The sequence below is a fragment of the Callorhinchus milii genome, unplaced genomic scaffold (genome assembly GCF_018977255.1).
Source record: "Callorhinchus milii isolate IMCB2004 unplaced genomic scaffold, IMCB_Cmil_1.0 Scaffold5, whole genome shotgun sequence".
NCBI classification, from domain to species: Eukaryota; Metazoa; Chordata; class Chondrichthyes; order Chimaeriformes; family Callorhinchidae; genus Callorhinchus; species Callorhinchus milii.
Genome location: NW_024704746.1, coordinates 10,696,277 through 10,723,946, shown reverse-complemented (window position 1 = coordinate 10,723,946; position 27,670 = coordinate 10,696,277). Strand labels below are relative to the sequence as shown.

The 27,670-nt window shown below is 42.1% G+C and overlaps 2 protein-coding genes across 3 annotated transcripts; one reads left to right on the top strand and one right to left on the bottom strand.

Moving 5' to 3' along the window:
* Positions 1-8,771: 8,771 nt before the first annotated feature.
* Positions 8,772-15,735, bottom strand: itpa (inosine triphosphatase (nucleoside triphosphate pyrophosphatase)). The gene is made up of 8 exons (XM_007895622.2): positions 15,638-15,735; positions 15,051-15,108; positions 14,888-14,952; positions 14,376-14,449; positions 11,008-11,039; positions 10,230-10,345; positions 9,101-9,177; positions 8,772-8,982 (listed from the first exon to the last, which is right to left on the bottom strand). Exons 1-8 carry the CDS (start codon positions 15,698-15,700, stop codon positions 8,877-8,879), a joined length of 591 nt encoding a protein of 196 aa, XP_007893813.1. The 5' UTR covers positions 15,701-15,735; the 3' UTR covers positions 8,772-8,876.
* Positions 15,736-15,815: 80 nt separating this feature from the next.
* mettl13 (methyltransferase 13, eEF1A lysine and N-terminal methyltransferase) lies at positions 15,816-25,736 on the top strand. Of its 2 annotated transcripts, none has more exons than XM_007895620.2 (9): positions 15,816-15,856; positions 17,699-17,859; positions 18,475-19,231; positions 19,672-19,871; positions 20,147-20,342; positions 21,393-21,566; positions 22,353-22,565; positions 23,951-24,082; positions 24,393-25,736. In XM_007895620.2, exons 2-9 carry the CDS (start codon positions 17,707-17,709, stop codon positions 24,665-24,667), a joined length of 2,100 nt encoding a protein of 699 aa, XP_007893811.2. In that variant the 5' UTR covers positions 15,816-15,856; positions 17,699-17,706; the 3' UTR covers positions 24,668-25,736. The 2 variants fall into 2 exon arrangements, with proteins under 2 accessions (XP_007893811.2, XP_007893812.2); XM_007895621.2 differs by lacking the exon at positions 15,816-15,856 and adding an exon at positions 16,935-17,321.
* Positions 25,737-27,670: the final 1,934 nt, after the last annotated feature.

Genomic DNA, 27,670 nt, shown 5'->3' with positions numbered 1-27,670 from the left:
AAATATTAGTGATCAAGAATGGGGTTTTCATGCTTTCCATTCCTCAATTCTAGCTGGTATATTTACCTCTCTCTCCCACCCCCCTACCCCAATTGTGCAAAGGAGTAAGTAGTTTTTCTCTCAGGCTTTGTCCTTTGCCTCCTGTCCCAAGCACTGATTCCTCTTCCTTCATTTAGCTGGTTAGTCTCACACTCTGGGGGCCCCAAATCTTGGTTCTTGCCAACCTGTGCCTAATACTTTCCGGAATTAGGTAAGCAGGCTGCATCCATCCAGGGAGAATGCACATGCCATTCCAGCAATCTATCCCTAGGATTTCCATGTGTAGGTGGGATGCATGGCTTTCTCAGTTTGGTTTGGATACTCTTAAGCACGGTGATGGGTACCGCATGCGTTACACACCCACTGACCCCCTAAAAAAGTCCTTGGGACATGTTTCTATCACCAAGTGAGCGTAGACTAATTGTTGCTACTTGAAGAATCACAGCCGAGTCCAGTGCTGCCCTCGTCTGATGTCCACAACCACACAGCTTCCATCACAGAGTTTTGGTTAGCAATCACTAATCAGAACCAAATTTGATTTTTCCCTCCCTAAATCAGGGACTCTGAGGCTAATTGTGGCTCCCAGCTTATGCCTTATTTGAGATCAGCTAACTCAGCACAGAGCGAGATTTTAATCACTGTATTTGTGTGTCTTATTGCTGTGCTGGGTCATCAAGGGACCTGCAAAGTTTTCTCCAATAAACCAGTTCTGGCATTGACTATCTAAAGATGCTTAAGTGTAATGTATTATAACCTCTGTATTAACTGGAAATGATTGATGAGAAACACACCGATCTCACACATGGCATTTCTGAGTTTAAAGCCACAATGGGAAATGATTCATAATATTCTCCGGATATAGAATTTCCTCATAATGAAATGCAGATTATTTCTCAATCATCTAAAGTAATAACAGTGCAATCATGCATGAAAAGTTCCGACAACCAGTGTCCACAGCCACTGAGCAAATGGTGAATGACACTAACAATGATTTTAATAAAAACACTGGCATGTTTTCTATTTCAATATAAAAAGCACAATTTTATACTATAAGCAAAACTCTCCCAATAATCCTCGCATTTTGATTGAATTCACAAAACTTAAGTGATCTGCAGCCTGAGTTCTGAGGACAGTGAAAATAACTGTTGGACTTTCCCTAACAGTTTAGGGCATCGGCTGAGCAATTTAGTTTGATAACTACGGAACCTGTAGCTTTGCCTAAAAAAAGTGCTACTACACTTGACAATAATTGGTGTGAAGCCCTTTTGAGATGTTTCAATGTGTAAGCTGCTGTAAAAATTTCTTGCCTTGAAAAATTATTTCATGTTTTACTAACTACAATTTTCATTAACACCCATCAGCTCGGCTCAGTCAGCAGATTGTGGGTTCAAGCCCTGGGTTGATACTCCGATGAAGTGCTGGGGGCATGGTCCATTGCTGGAGGTGCTGTCCTTTGGAATGAGAGGTCAAACCGAGATACAGTTTGCCTGCTCAGGTGGACTTTAAAGATCCTATGGTCCTATTTGAAAAGAGAAGGAAGTTTCCCCTGGTGTCCTGGCCAGCAATCCCTTAATAAAATTGGTCACTGGTTTTGGGACCTGTTGCTGTGTGCAAATTGGCAGTTGCATTCCCACAAAATACAGTCACTACACTTTTCAGAACATCTTGCGCAGTGCTTTGAGACGTCCTTCTGCCGTGAAAGGCACTGTATCAAACATATGGACAGTTTTTAAAAAAACTTCATTTCTCATTTAAAGTGATATTTGGGAGGCCAAAGAAAGGCCAAGAAAGGCTTTCAAATAGTGAGTGAATGTGCCACCCAGCAATTGCAGATATGTGGAAAGCTAAAGGGTAGTGGACGAAAATACTGAAGTTTGAAGAGATGCATATACAAAATGAAAATGAACCGTTTGTCAGCTTTATAGTGACAAGTGCTTACAATCAAAACATCACAGATGGTCGGCATTCAAGTCCAAAAATGTTTGGGGCGTTAGACTGCAAATTCATAACTGGATTGCATTGCACTGAATCTAGAAAGATTCTCTCTCTGCGAAAGGAGAGAAGGGAGGGGGGCGAGGGGCGAAAGGAATGTTTGTATTTCATTAAAGTTGTGAGGTTCTGAATGGCACTAGGTTCCGAAAAAAGAGGAAATTCTTTTAAGTTTTCTGAAAAATATTATGAGAAATAAAACAGCTGCACTTTGTCTCAAAGCTCTCTTTAAAGTTTTACAGCCTGGCGGCCCAGTTAATAGAAGGGTGTCACGGACTGGCTGACTCACACTTCCCAGACAAACCTGGCAACAAACATCAGGTAATTGTTTACGGGTACATTTTGTCTTGTAGTGAATTTTAACTGTTCTACGTTAGGAGACCCCTTGTCTCTTCAAAGCCATGCGTATCAAATTAAGCTGGCCCCAAAGGATTAATCAAAATCCATTTTGTCAAAACATGAATTGAACAAGTGTTTGAATCTATCAATGTGATATTTCATTGGCACATGTACAATTTTATGCCAAAAACAACTCTCCCAAACACTTGATGATTTAAGGGGGGGTAATTGAATAGTAAAATGAACAAAATAATACAATGATGTTTACAGAGAATACTAAGTGTTCATTTTAACTGCGTATTGTAATGCTTTTCAAAATGTTACGGCTGCAAAAATGCAATTTCTGTCCTTCTTAAAAAGATCCTAATGTGCAACTCAAGAAAAAATTGGTGGAATATTGGAATCTGCTACTTTGGCATGGAATGGCATAGAATGGTTCACGCACAAGGGGCAGAAATACCCCCAAAACTGAAGACAAAGGTTAAACATGCATGGCTAGAATTTCAAGATTTTTTTTAACAAAAATGTAATAAACGGGTTTCATAATTTTTTGGGCTAAAGGTTTTGCTCATCAAAGGGTAAGATGAGATGAATGAAGACAAAAATGTTTCGTTTTCAGCTCAGTCAAGGGTTAAAGGTCACTTAGCACTGCTTTCAATTCGGCAGGATGCCAGACTTAAGAAACAGCTTGATGTAACAGTAACAGGGTATTCTGAAAGGTTGAAATGGGTCAAATGGCCTTTTCTTGTGATCAGTCTTTATATCGCTCGGTGAGAGGAGATTTTCATGTCCCTCGTGTCTGGGTTGCATAAGAAACCCGATTCCAAAAGCAAAGTGCCTCTATCCAGCTCGCTGCACTGCCCAGATCTAAATCTTTACGTGATAAGAAAAACCCAAGACTCAGCAAATGTAAATCGTTCCTGTAAATTGTTATTATCACATCAAAACAGTCGTTGGCCAACGCTGTATAGCTGAACCCTAAGCCTGGTCAGCAGGTGCCAGACCCCATTTGAATGACTGTAATTCTCTTCATTAAAAGAGCATACTGGCTGCCTTGGAAGTTTATAATTTACTGTTTAAAGCTCAGCAGGACAGCCAGGAAATAAATCACTTTTGTAAGATTGTATTTCGCCGATTCCAAGGCTTTCCAGAACACGTTTTTACAGTTTAGAAATTCAGCAGAGCACACAGCAGAAGACCCGGTATCCCCATAAAATAGCAACTTCAGCTATTAATAACAAGTAACGATCAGCATACTCAACCCAGACAATGCTATTTTAAAGCAGGTGATCCATTACTGCTTCTTTTGCGACTTTTTCAGTTGAAAAGCTTGACCTAGAAGGTATCAGAATTGGTGGAATGCCAAAGTACCCTCTTGCTACTAACAGTACTTTTGGGCTAAGCATTAAATTGTGTGGAGGATCTAAAGCAGGCAAAAATCTCCATTGCATGCAAAAGCAGGTTTAAGTGGATTTAGTCAAGCGTCCAGCTAAAAGGTGCATCAAGCTGCAAGTCAGTTAATATGGTAGACCTGATGCCTCCCCAGATAGATGTCTGTTCCTGCTGAGTCCATAGCAACATTTAAAGAGAAACTGTACAAATGCTTGAGGAAAGAGGTGTAGCAAGCCTAATGCACAGAAACAGCAAGAGAAATGTGCTAGAATCCCATCGAGTAAGTCAAATGAACCCAATCATGGGTTGTTTTAGTTGCCCCATTTTTGAGATGGTTTATGGACATAACTGTGAATCAGGCTCAATGTTTGAATAAATAATGCTCGTATTTTGAGCAACAAAGTTACAAATATTTGGATCTAACGTTAGCTAAAATTGAGTAGTTGAAAGCACTTCCTGGAGGAATGGGATGTGGGAAAGGAATGAACTCTGGATAAATTTTGCGGGGAGCAGAGAGACAACTCAGAGGGTCGGCAGAGTGAAGAACCGAGTGAATAGCTTGAGGCTGAGAATGGGTCAAAATCTGATGAAATACAAATTGTTTCATTCATCAGCATGGCTGGTCATCCTGACATATACCCAGTAACTGCTGCTCCATCAATGGCAATTAAATTGACGAATAGAAGATAAATAAGTCACCAACCGCCACCACCCCCCCCGAGAGAAAAGTTCTTTAAACATATATTTCAATTTGAAAAGGTAGTAAATAATCAAGTTCATACAGGGCGTCGACCATGAAAAGGGACCACTGCCGGATACTTACAAAAGTCTTCTTTCATCTTCAGTTTTAAGTGCTCTTCACCTGTCTGGCTCCTTCAACCATTTGCTTCAGCAGGCATCTTCTTCAGCTCGCCTCCCCGCAGAATGGTTTACTGGTTTCTTCAGGACTGAACATGATTGAATCTAAGTTCTCTTTTTTTATACCCCTGCAAAACTCTCCCAAAGGTTGGTGAATTAGCCAATTAGAATAATGTACTTATTGGGACTCTTTTAAAAATCAATGCATCAACATTTAATGTGAAATTAGAACTTAAGTAAGTTCTACCTGATGATTCCTTACCACTGAGTGCATTTATGCACAAAAGTGGTTTCGAATGTGTTAAAATTGTTTGCGTGAGTTTTGTGTTCCACAAAAACAAAATCTGCTTGGATCCCAAGGGGTAAATCTTGCACAGATGCAAGTTTTAACACGCTAGTTACTCAGCCATGAAACTAATGTGCAGGATTGATGGCATGTAAAATTATATAGTGTTTATGGTAATGTTTTTCCACCCAAATGATAAATAGCAGAGTTTAACTTGTTAAAGAGTTACGGACCTGAGCTGGGGTTCGAGGTCGGGGAGGGTAGAGAGCAGGGTGGGAAACAAGGAATCGAAAGCACGTATTGTATTGTATTGTATTGCATTGCAGGTATTGTGACACCTTGTGTTTTTAGGACAAGCATTCAGTGACAAATATATTTCTGAAGGGAGCGATAATGTATCCTGACACAGCCCCACCACAAATCTCTTTCGGGAATTAATCCACCCTGGGTTGTCAGGAGGTGGAAGACAGAAAGACGACCCACTGAGGCATTGCACAGAAAAATAAATAGTGAAAAATAGTAAGAAGACTATTAAGTAAAAGGAAGTGTCAAATCCGATTTGAGGGTTTCGTATTCCTAAACTTTCCAATTGCATTTCCAGATGCTTTCCCTGTGGATTGGGATGTTTGACATCAGAAGTAGTTAAACATGGTAAAAACACAGCCTGATGTTGTCTGACAAAGTACTTAAGATAATTCTGCAGAAGGCACCAAGAAAACTTTCCACAGACCCAGCAGGTTTTTCCCCTCCACCGAAAGAGAATAAATATGCTGTGATCACTGGAAGTTCATCCAAATACAAAACACTTTGGGGATATTTCAGCCCTTTATAAATACCTGTCTATTTCAAAGAACAAAGGAATGTGTGGAGATGGGGAACAAACTTCTCCTGACTTTTGAAATGAAAACAACATCTAAAAAACACACTAACTCGTAACCCCAAGCAGGTACAACACTAAGAATTTGCATTTATACAGTCTCCTTCACGTAGAAACTTCTTGGAGCACTTTATGATGGCCGAATGGATGCCAAGCATTGGGTGGGGTGGGGGTGGGGGCAGGAGGTGACCGTAGTCGTGGTCAAATATGCATTTTGTAAGGCTGACTTGAATACAGAGAAGCGAGCAGAGGAGTATAATCTCATCGAATAGCTCAAGGGTTTCAAAGTGACATATACCCAGTAATTGCTGCTCCATCGATGGCATCGTCTTTTAGTGGATTGGTTTTAAATTGGTGACTTTGTGCATCGGAAAATTGTGTATGCAGTCACTGAGTAAAGGGTAGAATCCAACTTAAATACGACTCTTTCCGCAGTCAAATGGGCCACCTACGTTCCTTACCCGGGATCACACATTAAGGTCAAGTACCAAAGGACCACTGGCATTGCATCCTATGCAACTATATGCTGCACATGTTGCTCCTATCCTGGCTGTGTGGGTAGGGAATGATTGAAGAGGAATAATAGGGCAATTGATGATTGCAGCAGGACTTATTTTTCTCTCTTATTGAAACACTTCAAAAATTGTTTCTGCCAGAGAATATTTGAGAATTTTTTTTCAGTTCTCAAATATGCCTAATATGCAGCAATTTCAGCCTAGTCTTCAGCAATGTAAACTTTCACAAGAATACTAGTTTTCAAACAGAAGCTTTTGCCCTGTCAAATTCCAGTATTACTTGGACTTCAATCTACAGAGTCCATGTCACAATAAGCTACAGTGTTCTTGTATGGAGTGCTTTCAAACATTCTTTCACTATGAGTTAAATATTATACACTATTAAAAAAATGTTATTGACGTTAAAGGTACCAACTGAGTTGAATTGTTTTCCAGCACACACAATTTCACCACTTAAGAGAAACACAAACAGGCCAAATGTACGAGGGTATGGAATAGCAACAGCAGTCATAAATGTTATGAATGATTAAATAACACCACAGATTGGTATCGAGGAGTTTTGTTTTGAGATAGTTACCGAATCTTTTTTTCTTCAAATTATGAACATAGGAGTATTTCCCCAATAAAACTATTGTAGATGTCTGTCCTTTGCTCTCCAATACAGCATGGCTCTGAATATAAAAGCCAGTTTATTGAATTCTTGGTGCTAATAACAATTTTTTTTAAACACACGTTATCAAGTGCAAAAGGTGTAAAAAGGGGAGACTCCTGAAAATCATAAAAATAGCTGGGAAGAAACCAAAATGAACCTTAATTATATTCCCAGAATATGCATCAGTTTGAATCTAGACTTAGGCCTTGTGTTGTGGACAAATCGCTCCCATCCTGACCAATTTTGAGGAAGAGAAACTGACATTAACCAGGGTAGAGTCCCTTCTCATATCACGTCTTGAACGTTGACTTTCAAAATGAGAGGTGACTTGCTCCAGGCCACTGCTAGTCTGTAATTCACAGGACAGGAACTTACATCGTCCACATTGACTCACTCCTCATCTTATTCATGTGTGTGTGTGCGTGCAGATGTGTGTGGTTGGGGGAAGAACACCTTTCTTCAGCTTGGTGTCACTCTAATATCCTGACCAGGCCTGGGAATGAGTTATTAAATTATGCAACACAAATACAATATTAGTACCATAATATTGCATTTAATAAACATCAATTAGAACTATGTTCTCCGGTAGTCTAGTAGTTAGGATTTGGTGCTTTCACTGCTGTTACTCTGGTTTGATTCCCAGTCAGTTTATCAAGATAAAATACCCAAAAAGGAGTAAGCTACAGGGGTATGGGGAAAGAGGTAAATGGGACCAGCACAGACACGATGGGTCAAATGGCCTTCTTCTGTTCTGTAAATTTCTATGGTTCTATGCAATGTCTTTGCATTTGAACTACTCAAATGTGTCAGTCCTGGTAGCACTCTTGCCTCTGAGTCAGAAGGTTGTGGGTTCAAGTCCCAAGTTAAGACATGGAATCACATTGTCTAAGCTGACACTCCAATTCAGTCATGGGGTGTGTTGCATTGTCGAAGGTGCTGTCCTTCAGCTAAAATGTTAAACTGAGGTCTGTTCAGGTGGATATTAAAAATTCCATGGTACTATTGAAAAGGAGAAAGAAGTTTTTTCCTGGCCAACAATCCCCCAAATACAATTGGTCAGTTACTCTATGGCTGTTTGTGGGACATTGCTGTGTGCAAACTGGTTGCCACGTTTCACCTACAAAATACAATCAATCCATTTACAGTATATCCTTTGAAGTGCTTTAATATGTCTCGATGATGTGGTAAAACGTTATATCAAATGCAAGGCTTATTATTATTATTACTCAATCAAACTCAGTAATATTGAATTTCACAATCTTCATCATCTGAATGTTTCAACCTGCTGATGGAAAGAATTCCTTGTGGAGTAATGAGTATTTAGCAGGGAGTTGCAGCCATGAAAGTAACCGTCTGCGTCTGGAATTTAAACAGCTAAAACCAGTTTACCAGTGGGAAGCATTGGTAAGCTTCCAGTTGCTTTCTCAGCTAAGCCTGCCTACATGATTGTGTAGACAATTGACACTCATTACCAAGACTCGCGTGAGTGAGTGTGAGATGCTCAGGGAACAGCACCAGTCAGCGGCTTCAAGAGAGGGGAGAAAATTGAACCCTCCAAGATAGGTGTGTATATCCAGGACAATCTGGTAAATCGAGACACCGACTAGAAAATGTTACAGCAAGTTATTGAGAAAATCTATGAAGAACACCATCCTTATTACACACACCAGTTAGAAGGGGTTTGCAAAATTCCAAAAGAAGGAAAGAGTGAGGAACACACTTCATTAAGTTGAGTTAAAACTTGTTTGACACACATGAGTCTGTGGGTAGAATTGACTTGTTACAGTGGAACCCAATAATTACTCCAAAAAGTACTAATGATACTTATTTGCAAATTAATATTTATTGCCACACACTTGACAAATTTTACTTCACTGAAGTCTTCAAATTAAAAGGTAGCCAATAATGACTCCCATCTTCCAGTCTGGCTCACTTTAAACAACCGTTCTTTGCGATAAAATAATCTGCCATCTCTCGAACTGCCTTGTAACGATGGGATATGGAATTCTTCACAGTCTTGGGCATTTCGGCAAAACTGAGAAAATTCAATGAAAACTGATGTCTGTTGACATAATACGCAATGGTGCAAGCCAACAATTTAAAACGATTGATATTTTGACACCTTAAAACATTAATGCATGTTAATCACTTACGTCTGATCAAAGTCATCTGGTTGAAAACAAGGATCCCAGCCAAAGTCTCTAGGCCCTCTAGGTTCTACTATTTTACCCTAGAAAATAGAATATTTAAAAAAATTACATTTGGAAGAGTGGAAGATTATAGTAATGCCAATCCTAACCACCACTTGCATTAATAAAGGTGCATTTTCAGCAATTACTCAATAGCTACAATGGGCAGGAAGCCTGGATAATTGACAATTTTATGCACAAGCCAGGGAAGTGCCTAGTCCTCAAAGCTAAATACATAAATAAGTGCATTTATTCACTGAAGCAACGGAAGTGGGTGATTCTAGGCTTCTTCCCCTCATTATAGAACATTCCTATGACTTTTCTCTTGCCAGGGAGCTGAGAAAAAGAGTAATTTTGCACAAAGCTGAAGAACGAACACACTTGGAACATTCAAGACACAGGACTCCAGGCAAGTAAATCATCTCCACCTTGGCCAACACAGTCACCATTGAGACTTTGCTAAGCATTTTGAAAATGTCAAGCAACCATGTAAAACTTATAGTTAAACACTAACGGGCTTTGGATTTTAGAGAAATTAGAATTGCACAAGGCATACGCATTGAGTGATCTTTTTCACTATATGTAGTGTGTAGTTTGACATTTCAGAAATAGATTTACCCTGTGCGGTTATGACTAGCAATCTGTAGGAAATGCCTACTCCCACAAAAAAATTATTTCAAACATAGATTATAACACAGGCTCTCAACACCACTGGAACAAAATCTTTACAGTTACTATACAAGTCCTAAGACATTATCTGAAAAGAAAAGGGAGTTTCTCCTGATTGTGCGATCTTGCTGTGTACAAATTGGCTGCTGAGTTTGCCAACTGATACAGTCACCTTCAGCTGACATCAATTATCTGTGAAGCATTTCATGTTTCGTGTTAGACAATATTAAATGTAAGGATTATTATTATTAATACTAAACCAAATGTTTGTTGATGCCACTGCAGCAAATTCAAGAGTTTATAGGTGAGGAAGTGTAAGATATTCCCCTATTGCTGTTCAATAGCATCACAGTTTCACTTTGCCTTTGGATGTATATTGACAAAGACACACAGACACACAGGCCTCCGCAGTTAATATACATACTGGGGTTTTCCCTCGAAATAGCTGCACTGGGTCATTAGGGTTTCCTGTGCTGTAGGCAAAGGTACAGAGTGCATAGGCTGATTTGTCCTCGAAGCCTGCCAGCATCTTATACAAACCTAGAAAAGGAAACAAAAGATCCACACAAATCAGCCAAATTAGTGCATTCTTGGCTTGCATTTCTTCATGACTATTATTGGCATTGCTGGTCAATTAACAGATAGCTTCCTTCACTCGTTCTCCTACAATTCGTTTTCTGTTCTTATTTCAGGTATCCCTGTGCCACAAAACTGTGTTCAGAAGTTCCTTTCATCGCAATACTTATCCTCCAACCATCAAAACAGGGAAACTGGGTGCACCAATAAGCACACACGTCATCCTATATTAAAATAGAATGATAATCTTCAGATGAGACATTAAACCGATGTCTGCCGGTTCAGGTTAAAGATCCCTAGGCTGTTTGTGGGATATTACTGTGCGCAATTGGTTGCTTTGTTTCGCCTACAAAAAAAGTCAATCCACTTTACAGTATATCCTGTAAAGCGCTTTGAGACGCCTCACAATTTGATATGGTGCTATATCAAATGCAGGGATTATTATTAATAAATAACTCAAATAAAAATAAACTGCAATATGCATACCTAAAGTGATAATATAATGAAGAGGCCAGTCAACAACAGAACCAAGGGAAGCGTGAGCTGACACCATTTCAAATATATTACCAATATTAACAAAAACAATTCCACATGATTATTTGCAGACTTGAGAAAAAAAAACTCACCTTCAGGTTGCAACTTTTCCAAGAACCATTTTCTGAAAGAGNAAAAAAAATAACACACAAAGGTCTTGTTATTTGGGAAAAACACAAATGCGTCACCAGCATCTGTAATTCCGTAAAATGCGTGAAATCACTGTCCCGGGCTGTCATCACTCCGTTCCAAATAGCTTTCCGTAGCTCCAACCCAGCAAATGCCACAGGGGTAAGGGAATCCTGACACAGGGGCCGCTGACCAGTCTTCTCACAGCTTAGAAACCCATTAACCTGTAGGCTGTTTATATTATTATAATGCAGTCATCCATTGTCCCCAATGTACTGCCAGTTCTTTTACAGACAAGTCTGGTTTCATGCCACTATTAATCAAAGGTCCATGTTTGAAATAGCAAAGCGTCTTTCAACATTAAATTGCCGAGGGAGCCAGCTGTGGAATCTAGATACTGACTACCAGGTCCAACTTCACTATATTTTAAACAGCGACAGAGTGCATGGTTATATTTTCCTTACTTTGTTCAGGGGCAATTTTCATTTGCTGATACTTCCACCTTGCATAGCCATATAGGAACAAGCTCAAAATTTGGAATCCGATTTTGAAATGAGAAATTTAGATTCAAGGTTGGATTTTGTTTTGTTTTGTACAAGCTCGGACAAAAGCTTAAAATCAAAGTCAGGCTCCCCCAAGTACATTGTTGGGTTCATTTAGATATATTGCACAGGGTGCGTGGAGCAATGACTAGTCAATGCAGGCTGTCACGTATGAACTGGGGAAAATGATCACACAATGAAATCAGTCTCAATGGTTCCAACACTTTGGAAGAATGTGCCAATAAAAAGGAATAAGTGTGAATCATCAGCACAGGAGGAGTTGAGGTCAGCTGGGTGGAATAATAATTATAATAATTCTTGCATTTAATACAGCTTCACATCACATCTTTGAGATGTCTCAAAGCGCTTCACAGAATATACTGTGAAGTGAATTGACTGTATATTTTGTGGGTGAAACGTGGCAGCCAATTGCGTACAGCAGCGTCCCACAGTCATGGAGTGAAACACCAGGCTTTTACCTCAGGGATTTGGTCTGGACCATAGAACAGATTAATGGGCTGAAAGAATCCTTCTTCCAACACGTAAAGTCTTAGTCTGACAGGTAGGGGCTCTGCCAGCAATTTGTTCATTAAAAGCTTTCCCATGGGCAAACACTGCGAGTTCCGTCTTGTGTTGAATGCTAATGGGAAGACTTGGGTCACTCAGCCACTTATATCTGCGGAGCAGAAAAACTCTTGTATCGTGCTTAATGTTTTAAGGTGCTTGTATCGTCTCCATTAACTGGCTGGTAGGATAATGCACTAAGCACCATCTCTTACCACATCAGATATCTGCATTGTCGCTGTGCTAATTTGGATCCTCCATTTCTCTTCTCCCCTAAAGCTGCTTGATTCTATTTTTATTTTCCTGGGGTATGGTTGCTGCATGTCTTCAGTAACCTCACCCAAGTAAATCATTACTCATATGTAAGCCTTGACAGCAAGTGATTGGGGGAAGAGGAAAGAGTAAAATGGACGAATCTCAAAAGCAAGCCCTATACTTTCTCGAATAAATGTCCACACACACGTAGGTAGGTGGTAGCCTGGGTCATTTGGTAGCACTCTTGCTAATGGGTCTGAAGGTTGTATGTTCAAGCTCCGTCCCAGGATTTCACAATCCAGACTGAATCTACTTCAATGTAGTCTAGAGAGAGCGCTATTTCTGATGCAATGTTAAACAGATGCACTGTCTGCCTATTCAGGTGGACTTTAAAGATCCCATGGCAATATTTGAAAAGAGTTTTCTTCCAAACTCCTGGCCAACAATACCCCCAAATAAAATTGGCTGTTTGTGGGACATTGCTGTGCGCAAACTGGTGCAATTGTTACACTGATAAAACACACTCTACAGTATATCCTCTGAAGTACTTCCAGACTTTTCAACAACATTATAAGGCATCATATCAAATGCAAGGATTATTATTATATTGCCCTTCCTGCCGCATAGAGTAAGGTCACTAACTCAGCTGATTGGGATTTCAACCTGCAACTTTCACGGTCATTTTTAGGCACAGAAGCACTTGCTAGCGGTACGAATGACAAACCATTGCATAACATTGCTATTGCAGTTCTGCTTCTAAACTCAGTTGACCAGTCTGATGCTTCATTCCTTTACTTGTACTTGGCTCTCCAGGGTATGAAACAGATTTGCTCTTCATCGTTTAGGTAGCATTTCCTATGTTGTAACAGCTTCCTCTTGACATTACCAAAAGAGATTAACTGCTGCCCGACTCATCACAAAAGCCATTTTTTAAAATGTAAATACTTTTCCCCCTTTAGGTACTATGAGAATACACAACACAGAAGATGTAAGATAATTTATTCTACTTGTTCCTAAGAAAATATTTGTGGGTTACACATGATCCTATTTTTACCCACTGGGTATGGTTGGAAGCACTTAGGTGATAAATTCTGATTTAAAGTTATTAAGACAGATCGGTAATGCTGTCCAAGGAATGAGTTTTCTGCCATCTTGTGGTAGGTCACGGGTACTGCATAAGCGTAACTAGCAAAATATCAGACCCAGTTTACATTTATATAATGCCTTTCATGTCAAAGAATGTCTTAAAAAGCACTTTGTACTGCTAAAAACAGTAAAATTCAGATGTTGAGCTCATAGTCCAGGCTAGCATTCCAATCCAGAGGGAGTGTTGCATTGTCAGAGGTGCTGTCAACAACAACAAATTACATTTGTATAGCGCCTTTCACATCAGGAGGACGTCCCAATGCGTTGGGACAGTCAAGGATTTGGACACTGGAGAAATTCAAGGAGATATTCTTACTCAAACAATACTCACCAGCAATGACAGATCTGACAGGTTTGTCTTTGCCCAATGCCATTGAAGGAGCTGTCATCAGTATAGACAGAGATCAAGAGTGGGATATGGGGGATACATGGATCCAAAGAGACCAGAAAATCAGGGATATAAACTGTAGTGCAAAACGTTTGTTTTTTAAATAAAAATATTATGCAGAGTACAACCAGAGCTTGGTAATGGCATTACCACACTTGTCAAGAGTAATACAGCAGACAGTGCATTTATAACGGTGTATATAGTAGCACAAGTATTTTCCCCACAGCAAAATAGAAAATATTCAATACATCACCAAATGTTTCGATAGGAAGTACCTCATTATAAGAATTGCCTAGATATGAATTTAGTCGAGGAAGCCCAGAAATCTCAAAGTTCCTCCCAGGAAAGAAAGTTGTTTTTTAATCTCCAAAAAGTGAATAAAGTAAAAATAAGGAGTGATTAATCACGAACATTCCCAAAATGCTTGAGTACTTACATATATGGACCAGGTAGCCCATGTAGAGCATTGAAACATAAACATGTGTCTTCCACTATTACAGGACCCTGGATCTACAGGAAGAAAGTCAGGATCAGCAAAATGTCACCAGTGAAACATTGCACTTTGCTGGCCAATGTTGTCAGGTTTGCTTCTGGTAAAAGCCACAAATAATTTTTCCAGTGCTTTTACCAAATTAACCAATATCCTGCGAAGGAACCCAGAGGTAAGTACAAGTCTTTCTCCATTATGAATCTTGGTTTAAGCTGTAATGAGATACTCCTAACCTTGGGCAAAGTTATAATTCAATCTGTAAGGCTACATTTTTCAAAGGATAGGGAGAAAGGAAGAGAAGGGAGAAAGGAGAGGGGGGGGGGTGGAAGGAAAGAGGAAGAAGGGGGACGGAAGGAGACAGGGGCAAGCACAATGAATGTTGTAGAAATAATGGGAATCAATTAGAACTGACTAGTGACTAGTGGGAGGTGACCGACAAATTGGTGACCGACACTTACTTGCGTGGCTGCCTCCTGGCATTTCTTTATTGAGATCTCATCAGGCTCTCCCTGGTACTCTGGTACTGCGGAAAAAGTACCAGCAAGTTACCAACAGCACATCCCGTACCCTTCTAATATCTCAAGTAATATATCAAGGAATCTAAAAGGGCAAAATACTTACATTCAATCTTTTTAGAGATGAGCTTGAAAGGAAATTTGTCACCAAGAATCTGAACAACCTGTTTTGCGAGAAGCGGAAAGATTTATTCTACAACAGCAACAACAACTTGGATTCACATAGCGCCCTCCACACCGGACGGCGTCTGAGAGCGCTTCCCAGTAACGGATCCCGAGCTGGGGAGAGGGGAGGGAGGTGACCAAAGGCGCGGTCGAAAAGAAAGGTCTTCAGCCGAGACCTGAAAGTAGGAAGGGAGGGGGCGAGGCGAGGCGAGGCGAAGGGAGTGAGGAAGGGAGTTCCAGAGCCTCGGGGCGGAGTGGCTGAAGGCACGGCCGCCGAGGGCAGAGCGGAGGACTCGGAGGAGGCCAGACCCGGTGGAGCGAAGGCGGTGGGTACTGTTTTGAGGAGGGAGGAGGTCAGAGAGGTCGGATGGAGGGGGAGTGCAGAGGAGTGGGGAGGGATTTGAAGACAAGGGTGAGGATCTTGAATTCTACACGTATCCCCCCCCGGTGTGGTTTACAAAAATAAACCCTCGTGGCCACAGTCTCCTCCCACTCCCCCCCCAAAAAAGGCACCAGAATCGGACTCCCCTCCTCCAGCTTCTTGGCGTTACCAGTGACAAACACCACACTCCGCCGCTGTGCCCCAGACATCGCCGCCGCCGCCGCTCAGCGGCTCCTTCAGCTTCCGGGTGAGAGCGGCTGCGCGATCCAATCAGCGGCTCCCGAACGTCGCGACACAGCCGTGAGCCAATCAGCAGCCGCGGAACCGTGGGAGCGGATACAGTGTGTCCGCGACACGCGGGGCAGGTAGGGCAGGGCTGGCAATACAGGGCAATACTGGGCAGGGCTGGCAATACTGGGCAGGGCTGGCAATACAGGGCAATACAGGGCAGGGCTGGCAATACAGGGCAATACAGGGCAGGGCTGACAATACAGGGCAGGGCTGGCAATACAGGGCAATACAGGGCAGGGCTGGCAATACAGGGCAATACTGGGCAGGGCTGGCAATACAGGGCAGGGCTGGCAATACTGGGCAGGGCTGGCAATACAGGGCAATACTGGGCAGGGCTGGCAATACAGGGCAATACTGGGCAATACAGGGCAATACTGGGCAGGGCTGGCAATACAGGGCAATACAGGGCAGGGCTGGCAATACTGGGCAATACAGGGCAATACTGGGCAGGGCTGGCAATACAGGGCAATACTGGGCAATACAGGGCAATACTGGGCAATACTGGGCAGGGCTGGCAATACAGGGCAGGGCTGGCAATACAGGGCAATACTGGGCAGGGCTGGCAATACAGGGCAATACTGGGCAGGGCTGGCAATACAGGGCAATACTGGGCAATACAGGGCAATACTGGGCTGGGCAATACAGGGCAATACTGGGCAATACAGGGCAATACTGGGCTGGGCAGGGTAAGGCTGGGCAATACAAGGTAGGGTAAGGCTGGGCAAGGTAATACTGGGCAGCACAGCCAGCACAGGGTAGGACAGGGCAGCACTGGGCAGAGTAGGGCAGCACTGGGCAGGATAGGGCAGCACAGGGTAGAGCAGGGCAGCACAGGGCAGGGCAGCACTGGGTAGAACAGGGCAGGGCAGCACTGGGTAGGACAGGGCAGCACAGGGCAGGGCAGCACTGGGTAGGACTGGGCAGGGCAGGGCAGCACTGGGCAGGATAGGGCAGCACTGGGTAGGGCTGGGCAGCACAAGGTAGGACAGGGCAGCTCAGAGCAGGGCTGGGCAGCACATGGTAGGACAGAGCAGTTCAGGGCTGGGCAGCACAGGGCAGGGCTGGGCAGCACAGGGTAGGACAGGGCAGCACAGGGTAGGACAGAGCAGTTCAGGGCTGGGCAGCACAGGGCAGGGCTGGGCAGCACAGGGTAGGACAGGGTAGGACAGAGCAGCTCAGGGCTGGGCAGCACAGGGCAGGGCTGGGCAGCACAGAGTAGGACATGGCAGCTCAACCCCTCACATCAATACCAGCCATTCAGCCAAGTCACAATGTAACGCTGTTAGAGAGGGGTTATTGGTCGGAGGCAGTGACTTTTCCCTATAATTTTCTCTGAACTGGATCCGTCACGCGATTTAATGATACCACGGTGCAAATGATTACCGTCATATCCCGGCATCTTTTTGAGTACTGCCGTGCGATCTTTTAATGTCACCTGAGGAGGTGGACATGCCCTTGATTTAATGTCTGATCTGAGGGACTGCATCTCTGATAATACAGTGCACTCCTAATATGCATTGGATTATCACTCTAGACTGGGTGAGTTCAAGGGCTTTGGGCCCCTTGAACTCAATACCTTCTGATTGACTGACTGACTATCTGACTATATCCTATTATTTTATCTTTGGGGGTTGGGTTTCAGCACAGTTACTAGATTAATTTGATTCGAAGCCTCTTGTTGCTGACAAAAATGTGACACCTTAAAATACTTGTATATTAAGTACGAAATCAACAAAATTGCTGTGTTTTGCTGAAGTTTGCAGTGTTTTGCATTTAACTGCAAATGCCTCCTCATTCGTGTCTGCAAAATTATGTTAACACTTACAAGTCAAAGTCTTATGCTGCAGTCTTTCTGAAATGTTCATTTGTGAACTTCAGAGTTGTAATATGTCGAACCTTTTCACACTTGTGCTTAGATTTGACAATGAATCTTCTGCCAAAGAGCTCAAAGGAGTTCAGCTCTGCTGAGTATTGGGAAGCATTTTTTAAAAAACGGGGCACGAGCGCCTTTGAATGGTATGGGACCTATGTGGATCACTGTGCAGTCTTACACAAGTACATCAAACCGACAGACAAGGTATTGTGTCAGTTCAAAATGCAGACATTTTAGTTTTACAAATTGTAAAGCTTTACATATTGCAGCCTAACTTGGACTCTTAATGAATTAACTTTTCTGTTTTGTGGCTGTGATGTTTACATAACGGGTGTCAACTTCCTGAAAAAAATAATACTTTATACCACTGTTTAGAATTTTGAGTTGAAAGAACACTGATTTGAAAATATATGTGAAAATGTACTTCTGTGGAAATGGTATAATAAAAATGACTGACTATATTCTAGAATTTTATCTTTGGGATTGGATTTCAATCCAATTAGACTGATTTGACTTAACGCCTCTTGTCTCTTACTTTCTTACTCTGTTGATGCTGACAGAAATGGGAACAGGCTTCATTACATTAACTTAATGATCACCCACAAAATCTACATTTCACCCACAAAATATACAGTCAATTCACTTTACAGTATATTCCGTGAAGCGCTTTTGAGACGTCTCGAAGACAATGATGAGGCACTACATCAAATGCAAGGATTATTATTATGACAAAAATATTACCAAAAGGTTCTAGAAAAAAAAATCCTTTGTATTAAACTGAGTGATTCAGATTTTTTTTCTCCATGTTTTGCATTTTAGGTCCTTGTTGTTGGCTGTGGTAATTCTGAACTAAGTGAACAGATGTACGATGTGGGGTATCAAGAAATGGTGAACATTGATATCAGTGAAGTGGTTATAAATCAGATGAAGGAACGCAATGCAACACGCCGGCCCAAAATGGCCTTCATCAAAATGGACATGATGCAGACAGAATTTGCAGATGCTCAGTTTCAGGTTGTGCTGGACAAGGGCACCTTGGATGCCATCATGACGGATGAAAGCAATGGAACATTGAACAATGTGGACAAGATGTTTGCCGAGATTGGCAGGGTTCTGCAGGTCGGAGGCCGCTTTGTGTGCATATCACTGGCTCAGGACCACATTCTGAAGAAGGCAGTGAGCTACTTCTCCCAGGAGGGGTGGATGGTGAGGGTACACAAAGTTGCAGAGAGCGAGGAAAGGGCTGCTGAGAGACAATTTTTTATGCCAGTTTTTGTGTTTGTGTTCACAAAGTTCAAGAAAATGCCAGGAGTCGCCCTAAAAATTCTGGAGGTTTGTGTGGATGAGCAGGACAAGCCACTCCGCCTGGAGAGTGCAGAGCTGCTAATCGGGGCAGTGAAAGAACGGCAGCAATATGCACTTCTTAGGAATCACCTGAATAAGAAATCCAGCACCGGGGAGAATGTGTCGCTGATGCTTTGTGATAAAGCATCTGGGAAACCTCGCTACACTTTGTATGTGGTGGACCAACCCTCTGTGAAAACCTCACGTCAAAACCACTTTGCAATTTTCATAGGTAATGTACACACATAAGCATTTGTATCTGAAAGCAGCACTGTTCTTGTTAAACAGAATTGCTTGGATTAAGATTTTTTTTAAATTGAAAATATAGGGCTTCAATGATGCCGAGGATACACTCATCCTTTATGAATTACAATATAATTTTAACATCGGTACTAGGTATAGGTAGAAATGGATAAGATCATATGCCACACCTCCCTATTCTACTCAATTACTTATTTGCTATATGGCTTCTGAGCTGCTAAAACCATAACTTCTATTTCATCATATCACTCTGACAACTGTTTCACTCCCTTGTTTTCTTCCAGCTGATAATTGAGATATTTGGAGTGACTTTGCTGACGAATGTCCTTAGTCCAAAATATCTCCCAATAACCCTCATGCCTGAAGATGAATTTGCGTTACAAATGTTGGTTTAATGCCCTTGTACTTTAGTTCCACAGGGCAGAGAGACTGAATGGATGTTTGGAACTGACGAGGGTAGAAAGCAGCTTGGGAAAAGTGCTGAATTCAAGCGCTTGTTAGTGGCCATGTTGCACCGTGACCAGCACTATGAGAGCATGGAAGCCATTCAATCGGAGCTGTCTGGGAAGGTATTGGAATTGGCTCCTCCTGGACTACCACAGAAGCAGCAGGTAAACCTTTGCTCGGAATGAGCCTCTGTTTTGCCCATGTTTGTAGTTATGATATTAAGCGTACTGTTTCTCCCCCCCCCCGCCCGACAAGACTTGATGTATTTTGTCAATAAGCGATACTGGAAGGGGTGAGGTTTAAGATGGATAGAGATTTATGTGGAGTATAAACATTGGCATGGACTAGTTGGGCCAAACTACCCATTTTATTGATGTGCAGCGTATGTAAGTCAATGTGTTGAATAGGTTGATATTTCACTTGGAAACTTATTTTGCAGGTTCCAGTTCTTTCAGTCGGTGGCGATATTGGTGTTCGGACAGTGCAGTACTGTGGCAGCAGCGAAATGAGCGGGAAATACGTGGTTGAAGATATAAGAGGGAAAGATGACAGCTATTTCCGCCATCTCATATTCCTCAGCAATGTCAATGTGGTGCAGTCAGAGGTCAAACTCCTATACAGTGTTTCACAGACAGGTATTGTTTCAGAGATTACCTTGATAAAAACATGAGTGCTGTCCTTCCTACTCTCATTAGCCCATTTAAATAAATAATAATCGTTCCATTTGATATAGTGCTGTTGACATCAGGAGAACTTCTCAAAGGCACTTCACAGGATAACCTGTAAAATGTATTGGTTGTATATTTTGTGGGTGAAATGCTGTTCAAAAATGTTTAGATTAATAGGGTTTGTGGAACGACTGTTGTTTAATTAAAAAATTTAGGTGATGTTTTAAACTACAAGGATATTTATTTAAAAAAAAGCTTGAGGCACCCAACATCAACATTTCCAAGGACATTTTAGATTGAAAGTGAAGTTCTCTCTTCTCTGCTCCAACAATCACGGTGCACAATATGGGACATTGTTCATTGGCCAGATCAACTATCCTTGAGTTATGTTGCTAATTTAGGACAATTTTGTTCTGTGAGCTCAAGCCCACTAAGAACTTGGTTGAGAATAGGACCTTGACCCAAACAGAGGAGTATTTCATCCCATCAGTTTGAGAGGCCAAAGGGCAGTCTGCTAACAACTCCCATCATCTGGTTATATCTAGCCTATATAACAGTTTTTTTAATAACCTTTATCAATGACTTGCATGAGATCAGGAGATCAGGAACTTAACATAGGAGAGGAGAGGAATTGTGAGTCAATCCTCGTATTTTCAATGAATCCATAAAGTATAATTATTGTTGCACAGGAGGTATAGGAGACCTGATGGCCAGTTTATACGGCCAAAGAAAAGTGATACATTGCTTCCAGCAAGAAAGTGTTATGGAGTGAGAAGCCTCATTTATGTGAACTTGTAGCTTTAGCTAGAGTTCAGGAGATAATAAAAATCAAAAGGCCCCATATTAGAGTTCAGCTTGTTTGCAGCACATGCACAAGATTCTTTAATTAAAGATTAATGACATTAGAAAGTATTTCAATTAGAATTCTTGGTCACTCCACAATGTGGCATTGGACAAATCCTTGCTTTTAAGGTTTAGTGAACAAAATTGTAAAAATGTGCTTCATTTTCCAAATAGCTTCACAGAAGAAGAAAAGGAAAGACAAGAAGAAACGGCAGCCATATTCAGAAGCTGACAAGTCTTCCAGTACAAAACCCGGTCAGGGGATTGACAAGAGTTATCTTTGCTGTGACCATCACCGAACAATGATAGCTGGGCTGGCTCTCCTAAATAAAAAGGATTCACTTGTAGGTAAGGGGAGTTAGAGGAGGGTACAACATAGAATGTACAAAGTTCCCAAACTGTTAGGTAGTTGTAGACAAATGCAAGCTGATCTGTGATACCTGTTTCAGGCATTAATACAGGTGATTGGTAATCTATTCAAAGTTCACTATTGGGTAGTTGTGGGAAATCTCAATCCCTGAAGACCACAAGTGGCAAGTGTGAATGGGTGTCCAGTTGCTGTACAAAACCTGCTGAATTGTAAAACAAAATAATAATAATTCTTGCATTTGATGTAGCGCCTTATCACATCATTGAGACGTCTCAAGGCACTTCACAGAATATATTGTAAAGTGGATTGACTCTAATTTGCGAGCCAATGAGTATCCGTGCTCATTGCAAGTTCTTATTTAAATTTATTTTACTGGAATGTAAGTTTTGGTAGCAATTCAACTTTTTTTGTTTTCACATTTACATATTTAGACTGTTTATGGGACACTACTGTGCACAATTGGCTGCCATGTTTCGCCCACAAAATATACAGTCAATTCACTTTACAATATATTCTGTGAAGCGCTTTAAGATGTCTCAAAGATGTGATAAGGCACTATATCAAATAAAAGGATTATTATTATTATAGATTAGTGTTTATGAAAGCTGAAATCCACGGGAAAGGTTGACTTTATTTTGCTTAAAAAAGACATCCATTTTCACTTCAATAGATTCTTACTATTTGATACATGATATAAAGCTTTATTGGTGCAATGAAGCTGTACTTGACTGTAGGAAGTTTTCTTCTCTGTGCTATCTCTACAGACAACCCGTTCTCTTTACTTGTGGTTGGTCTTGGTGGTGGCAGCCTTCCCTTGTTTGTCCATGATTACTTCTTGAAGTCATCGGTCGATGCTGTTGAAATTGATCCCTCCATGCTGGATGTAGCAACAAAATGGTTTGGATTTTCACAGGATGAACGGATGAAGGTGCATCTGGCAGATGGCTTGGACTATATCAGTGCACTTGCAGACAGTGGTAAGAAATAAAGGACCCCAAACTTTCTTTATCCCCATTTTGTATGAAGGTGAAAATATTTTAGTTTGCCCTGTCACCATTGTTACAAATGGGACTGACAATATAAATTTGCTAACAGGTAAGAGTTTCACAGAAAGCTTTCATACAATTGAGCATTATAAATAGGGTATAGAATACAAAAATCAATGAAGTTGTGGTTAACTTATATAAATCATTAGTTTCACAGCAGTTAAACGATCCCCACCCTCGCCCAACTCCATTGGCTTCTCATCACACGGAAGATACCTCACCTTCAAAGCCCTTCATGGTCTTGCTCCCCCCTACCTCTGTGACTCCTAACCCCCTACCATCCTGCTCGCTCCCTCCGCTCTGCGGGCTCCAGCCTGCTTCACGTCCCCGGCCTCGCTTGCCCACTATTGGCTGGTGCACGGGCCTTCTGCTACTCTGTCCCCACCCTCTGGAACTCCATCCTGCAGTCCTGCTGTCTTGCCTCCTCCCTTTCCTCTTTCAAGATCCATCTCAAGACCCTCCTCTTCGACCGTTCTTTCGATTTCCCGGCTTCCCGCCCCCAACCCCGTCCTCTACCCTCCCCGATCCTGACCCCCAGCTTGGGTCAGAAACTCTGTCCAGCGCCTTGGGAAGTCCTCCTGACGTGAAAGGCGCTATACAAATGTAATTTTGTTGTTGTTGTGTCTAATATTGGTCACCCCCGTTTTAGAAAGGCTATCAGGAATATAGAGAGAGTGCAGAGATTTACTTGGTTGATAGCAGGGATGATGAGTGTTTTGACCTATGAGCAGAGACTGGAGGAACTGGGCTTATTTTCACTGGAACAGAGAAGGTTTGAAGAGTTTTGATAGTCGATGGTTTCCACTGGTTGGTGAGTCAGTGACTAGAGGGCAACAATTTAAGACAGGAAGCAAAATGTTAGCATAGGAGAATTTGTTTGCACAGAATTGTTAGGATGTGGAATGCCCTACAGGGTGTGGTAGTCAAGGCAGAATCTATGTCAGCCTTTAAGAGGGAACCAGATAGACATCTAACACTGAGTATTTACAGGAATAAAGCAGAAAAGACAGGTTTATGGATTGCTTCTTAAAAAAAGTTAGCACTGACAAGATGAACCAAATGCTCTATGGATATATTTAGTCTTACCTCCTCATAATAGTTGCTTCTGGAAGATGTTTGTGTGTGTAGCATTTTTTAGATTATAATTCCCATTAAATATTTTGAAACATAAAACAACGGGCATTTGGTTATCCTTTTTGCATGCGTGTTATCTTTCCTTGTGGGTTTACTGTTCTCCATTAACTCATATCCTCCGATTGCTCTCACACTTCAGAAAGCCAGGTTCAATTAGAAAAATGTTGTTTTTTTCATGGCAGGTAATCGTTCCTATGATGTCATTATGTTTGATGTTGATAGCAAGGATTCCAAGCTTGGAATAAGTTGTCCGCCACCAGCTTTTGTGGAAAAAACACTTCTTCAGAAAGTTCGCAATCTTCTTACAACGCAAGGTATGCACTTACTTTAGGATCTCTGTCTGGAAGCTTTTCTCATGGCTCAGTAGATAAAGGTATCATTGGTCTAGCACTGAGCTTTGCAGACCAGAAAGGTGCAAGTTTGAATCTATCTTGGTCTCTGCATTGCTGTACCCGATCTAGGAATGCTTGTGTCTGACACTTGGTGCCCAAAGTGGAAAAAGTTTTCCATTCCTTTCACTGATATCTCTCATCTGAAGAAGTGCAAAATTAATTTCTGATGCTCAACAGGAGCAGTGCACGTGTAGACATTAATCCTCCTTCTCTTGCTCTCTCACTATTTCAGGACTCTTCATTTTGAATCTGGTCTGCAGAGACAGTGCACTGAAGGGGACAGTCATGGCTGTGATCAAGGAGATGTTCCCTCTGATTTATCTGCAGAAGATTGAGGGTGAAGTAAACGAAATTTTGTTCTGCCGGCTGAATGCAGATGATACGTCAGGGGTGAATGAACTTCAGAAGGCAGGCCGTGTATTGGAGAATGCTCTGAAGAAACCCGGCACACACTGGGATGCAACCTATAGCCTAGCAGAAGCACTGAAGAAAGTTACCATTGCTTGAAAGGCTCTGCACTTTTGGACAGAGGCATGCGTGTACGATGACGTTTGAGTTTGCAGTGAACATTATTGCTATTTTCAGAGAACGCCAAGACTATCAACTGAAATATTCAACGTTGCATTTTCAATGCAATCAAAACTGTGCTGTGCCTTAAAGATAACATTTGGGAACATAGGAACTTGGGAGTTTTTGTTTCAAATTCTGAAAAATATTACACTGTTGGCTTAATCAACACAAATATGCAAATTATGGCAGGAGTAATTGATGTTCAGGCAAGGCACCAGCCACACTATTTCCTGTGTAAAGAGTTTCCTGTGGTGCGTGCGAAGCTGAAGACCCTGGATTTTAAATGGTATATCAGAGCATTTCTGTCCTGACTGTATTTCTGGTACCAGTTGTTGGGCACTAGATTAATCCTTTATACCTTTCTAAGACCATCCCCAAGAACAGTTCAAATTATCTCCTCCCCAATGGGTGAGTCCATCAGAGGTTGAGTGCTCCTTCAGCACACAATGGGTGATGTATAGGGAAGTTGGGTAATCAGCATAAAATTCAGGGTCCCCCCCCCCCCTCCCCAAACTCAGGTCCTTAGAAGACACTATGGCCTTGTGTTTGCAGATCGGCTGCTCTGGTCAGTGATTCCCAGCACATACCCTTTACAGTTTAGTGCATCGGGGTCAATAACATGGGGGGGGTTCATGTACTTTATAATTACCTTTCAGAAAGGTGCCTTTCAGATGATGAAATGCAGTTTGGTTTAAATTACTGACCTTTATATTCTTATTTTTGTGGTAGCTTAGTTTATCTTTTACTGGTGGTGTGTGTGTCAGGAGAGTGAAACCTGGCAACTATGTGAAAATCTGAGTTTTCTTTTAAAATGAGCTTGTCAAATTATCTGAACTGCAAACTCAACTTTCTCGTAATGACGTCTGAATTTGAAAGAGATTCTCTGCTGTTGGAATAATCTGTTACTTGTTGTAACACTGCATAATACACATCTATCTCAAAGTCATTACTGAATCTAACCCTTTTCAAGATAGAAAAATTAAATTGGTATGTTTACTGTACATTACATGAAAAATCTGTTTCCTAATTATTGAACAGAACTGTTTATTAACTGTTATACTAAAAAATTTAACAACTTGTTATGAATAAGAAAGACTGAGGAAATTTTACTGTAATAGTGATTTGCTTAATACTATAATTTTTTTTTGTTTTAAGCCCTTCTAATACATTTTATTTGAAATTCTTGGAGATAACAATAATCTGTGAAGCCTTAGATTGCTAACAAAACACAGTAAATAGAATTACTGTACTTGAATACGATTTATTTATAAAAAAGAAGGCCGTGAAGAGTTGCTCCATGGGAAACATTTAAGGCTTTTGGACAGAAGTTTTGAGCATTTTTTTCCCTCAACAAATGCATTTCTGTGTGTGTGTGTGTGTCTAATATCTTCAACTTAGAAGCCAGTTATAATCAGCAAATTTATCTTGCCTGATCAGTCCAGAACTATACAATTCTTGGAGTGAAATGTTCTCTTCTACACCCCCCAAAATCTCTGTGGCTCCTTCAATACTAGAGATTTTAACTAAACTGTAGGCTTTTGTATTTCCTTCAATATAGACGTCCTCATTCCTAAACCAGCTGACCCGCCTGGAATCCCTTCATCTTGTCACGATGAGCATTACGTTCAGTAATTGACCCCATTGCGACGGTTGCGGTACCACGTTCCATTTGGAAAGCTGATTCAAGCTTACAGCCGGGCGTTGAATGTGCAGCTACAGTCTACTCAAGTGCTCCCTCCCCATCGCCGTCAAAATAGTGATCAGGACACGGAAGTAACATTGCTGCGACTGATTTTTTAAAAAAAAAAACAATTTTCTTTTTAAATTGAAAGCATTTCCTTGCACGTCTAGGTGTGCTCGCTCAGTACGGAGAGCATCGTTGCCTTCAAAATACCGTATTACATCAATGGTTTCATGGCATTTCTGCCCCATGGGATTAGGAATACGTCATTTAGCTCTGGAGCCTGTTATTAGATGCAGATCTCCTAACGTTGTTTCTCCGTCTTCCCTGTGCCCCTTACTTCCCAAGTAGCAACTGTATCCACATCTTTTATTGCCTAATGGAGCGGTGAATTCTCACGGCAGCAACAACAAGATTACATTTGTATAGCACCTTTCACGTCGGGAGGACGTCCCAAGGCGCTGGACAGGATACTGCATTTCAGACCCGAGCTGGGGTCTGGGGCGGGGGAAGAAGAGAAGGGGGGTGGCCGATGGCATGGTCGAACTTGTCGTGAATGAAATTAGTTTTATTTAAACGTGACAAAGTGTTCGTAAACATAAATAACTACTTGCATTTGATACGGTCACCTTTCGCCTTTGGAGGGCCGGTTTTGGGCCGACGGGACCTCGGGGGTTTTTAGATGTCTCATCCAAGGGAAGACCTTCATTAGAATACACAATAACAACAACAACAATAATAATAATCCTCGCCTTTGATATAGGGCTTTATCGCGTCTTCGAGGCGTCGCTAAGCTCTCCGCAGAATATACGGTAAAGGGAACGGACGCGGCAGCCGATCGCGCACAGAAGTGGTGGGCAACACCGCGGAATATCGGCAAATATTATTATCATTAACAGCTAATAATAATGAATGAGTAGGGGGAGAGGGGGGGGAGTGGGGGGGGAGGGGGGGGAGAGGGAGGGGAGAGGGGGGGGAGGGGAGAGGGGAGGGGAGGGGAGAGGGGAGGGGAGAGGGGAGGGGAGAGGGGAGGGGAGGGGGAGAGGGGGGGGAGAGTGGGGGGGGAGGGAGGGGAGAGGGGAGGGGAGAGGGGAGGGGGAGAGGGGGGGGAGGGGGGGGAGGGGGAGGGGGGGGGGAGGGGGGGGGGGGGGGGGGGGAGACGGAGTGGGGGGAGAGGGGGAGAGGGGAGGGGAGGGGGAGAGGGGGGGGGGAGAGGGGAGGGGGGGGAGGGGAGGGGAGGGGGAGAGGGGGGGGGGGGG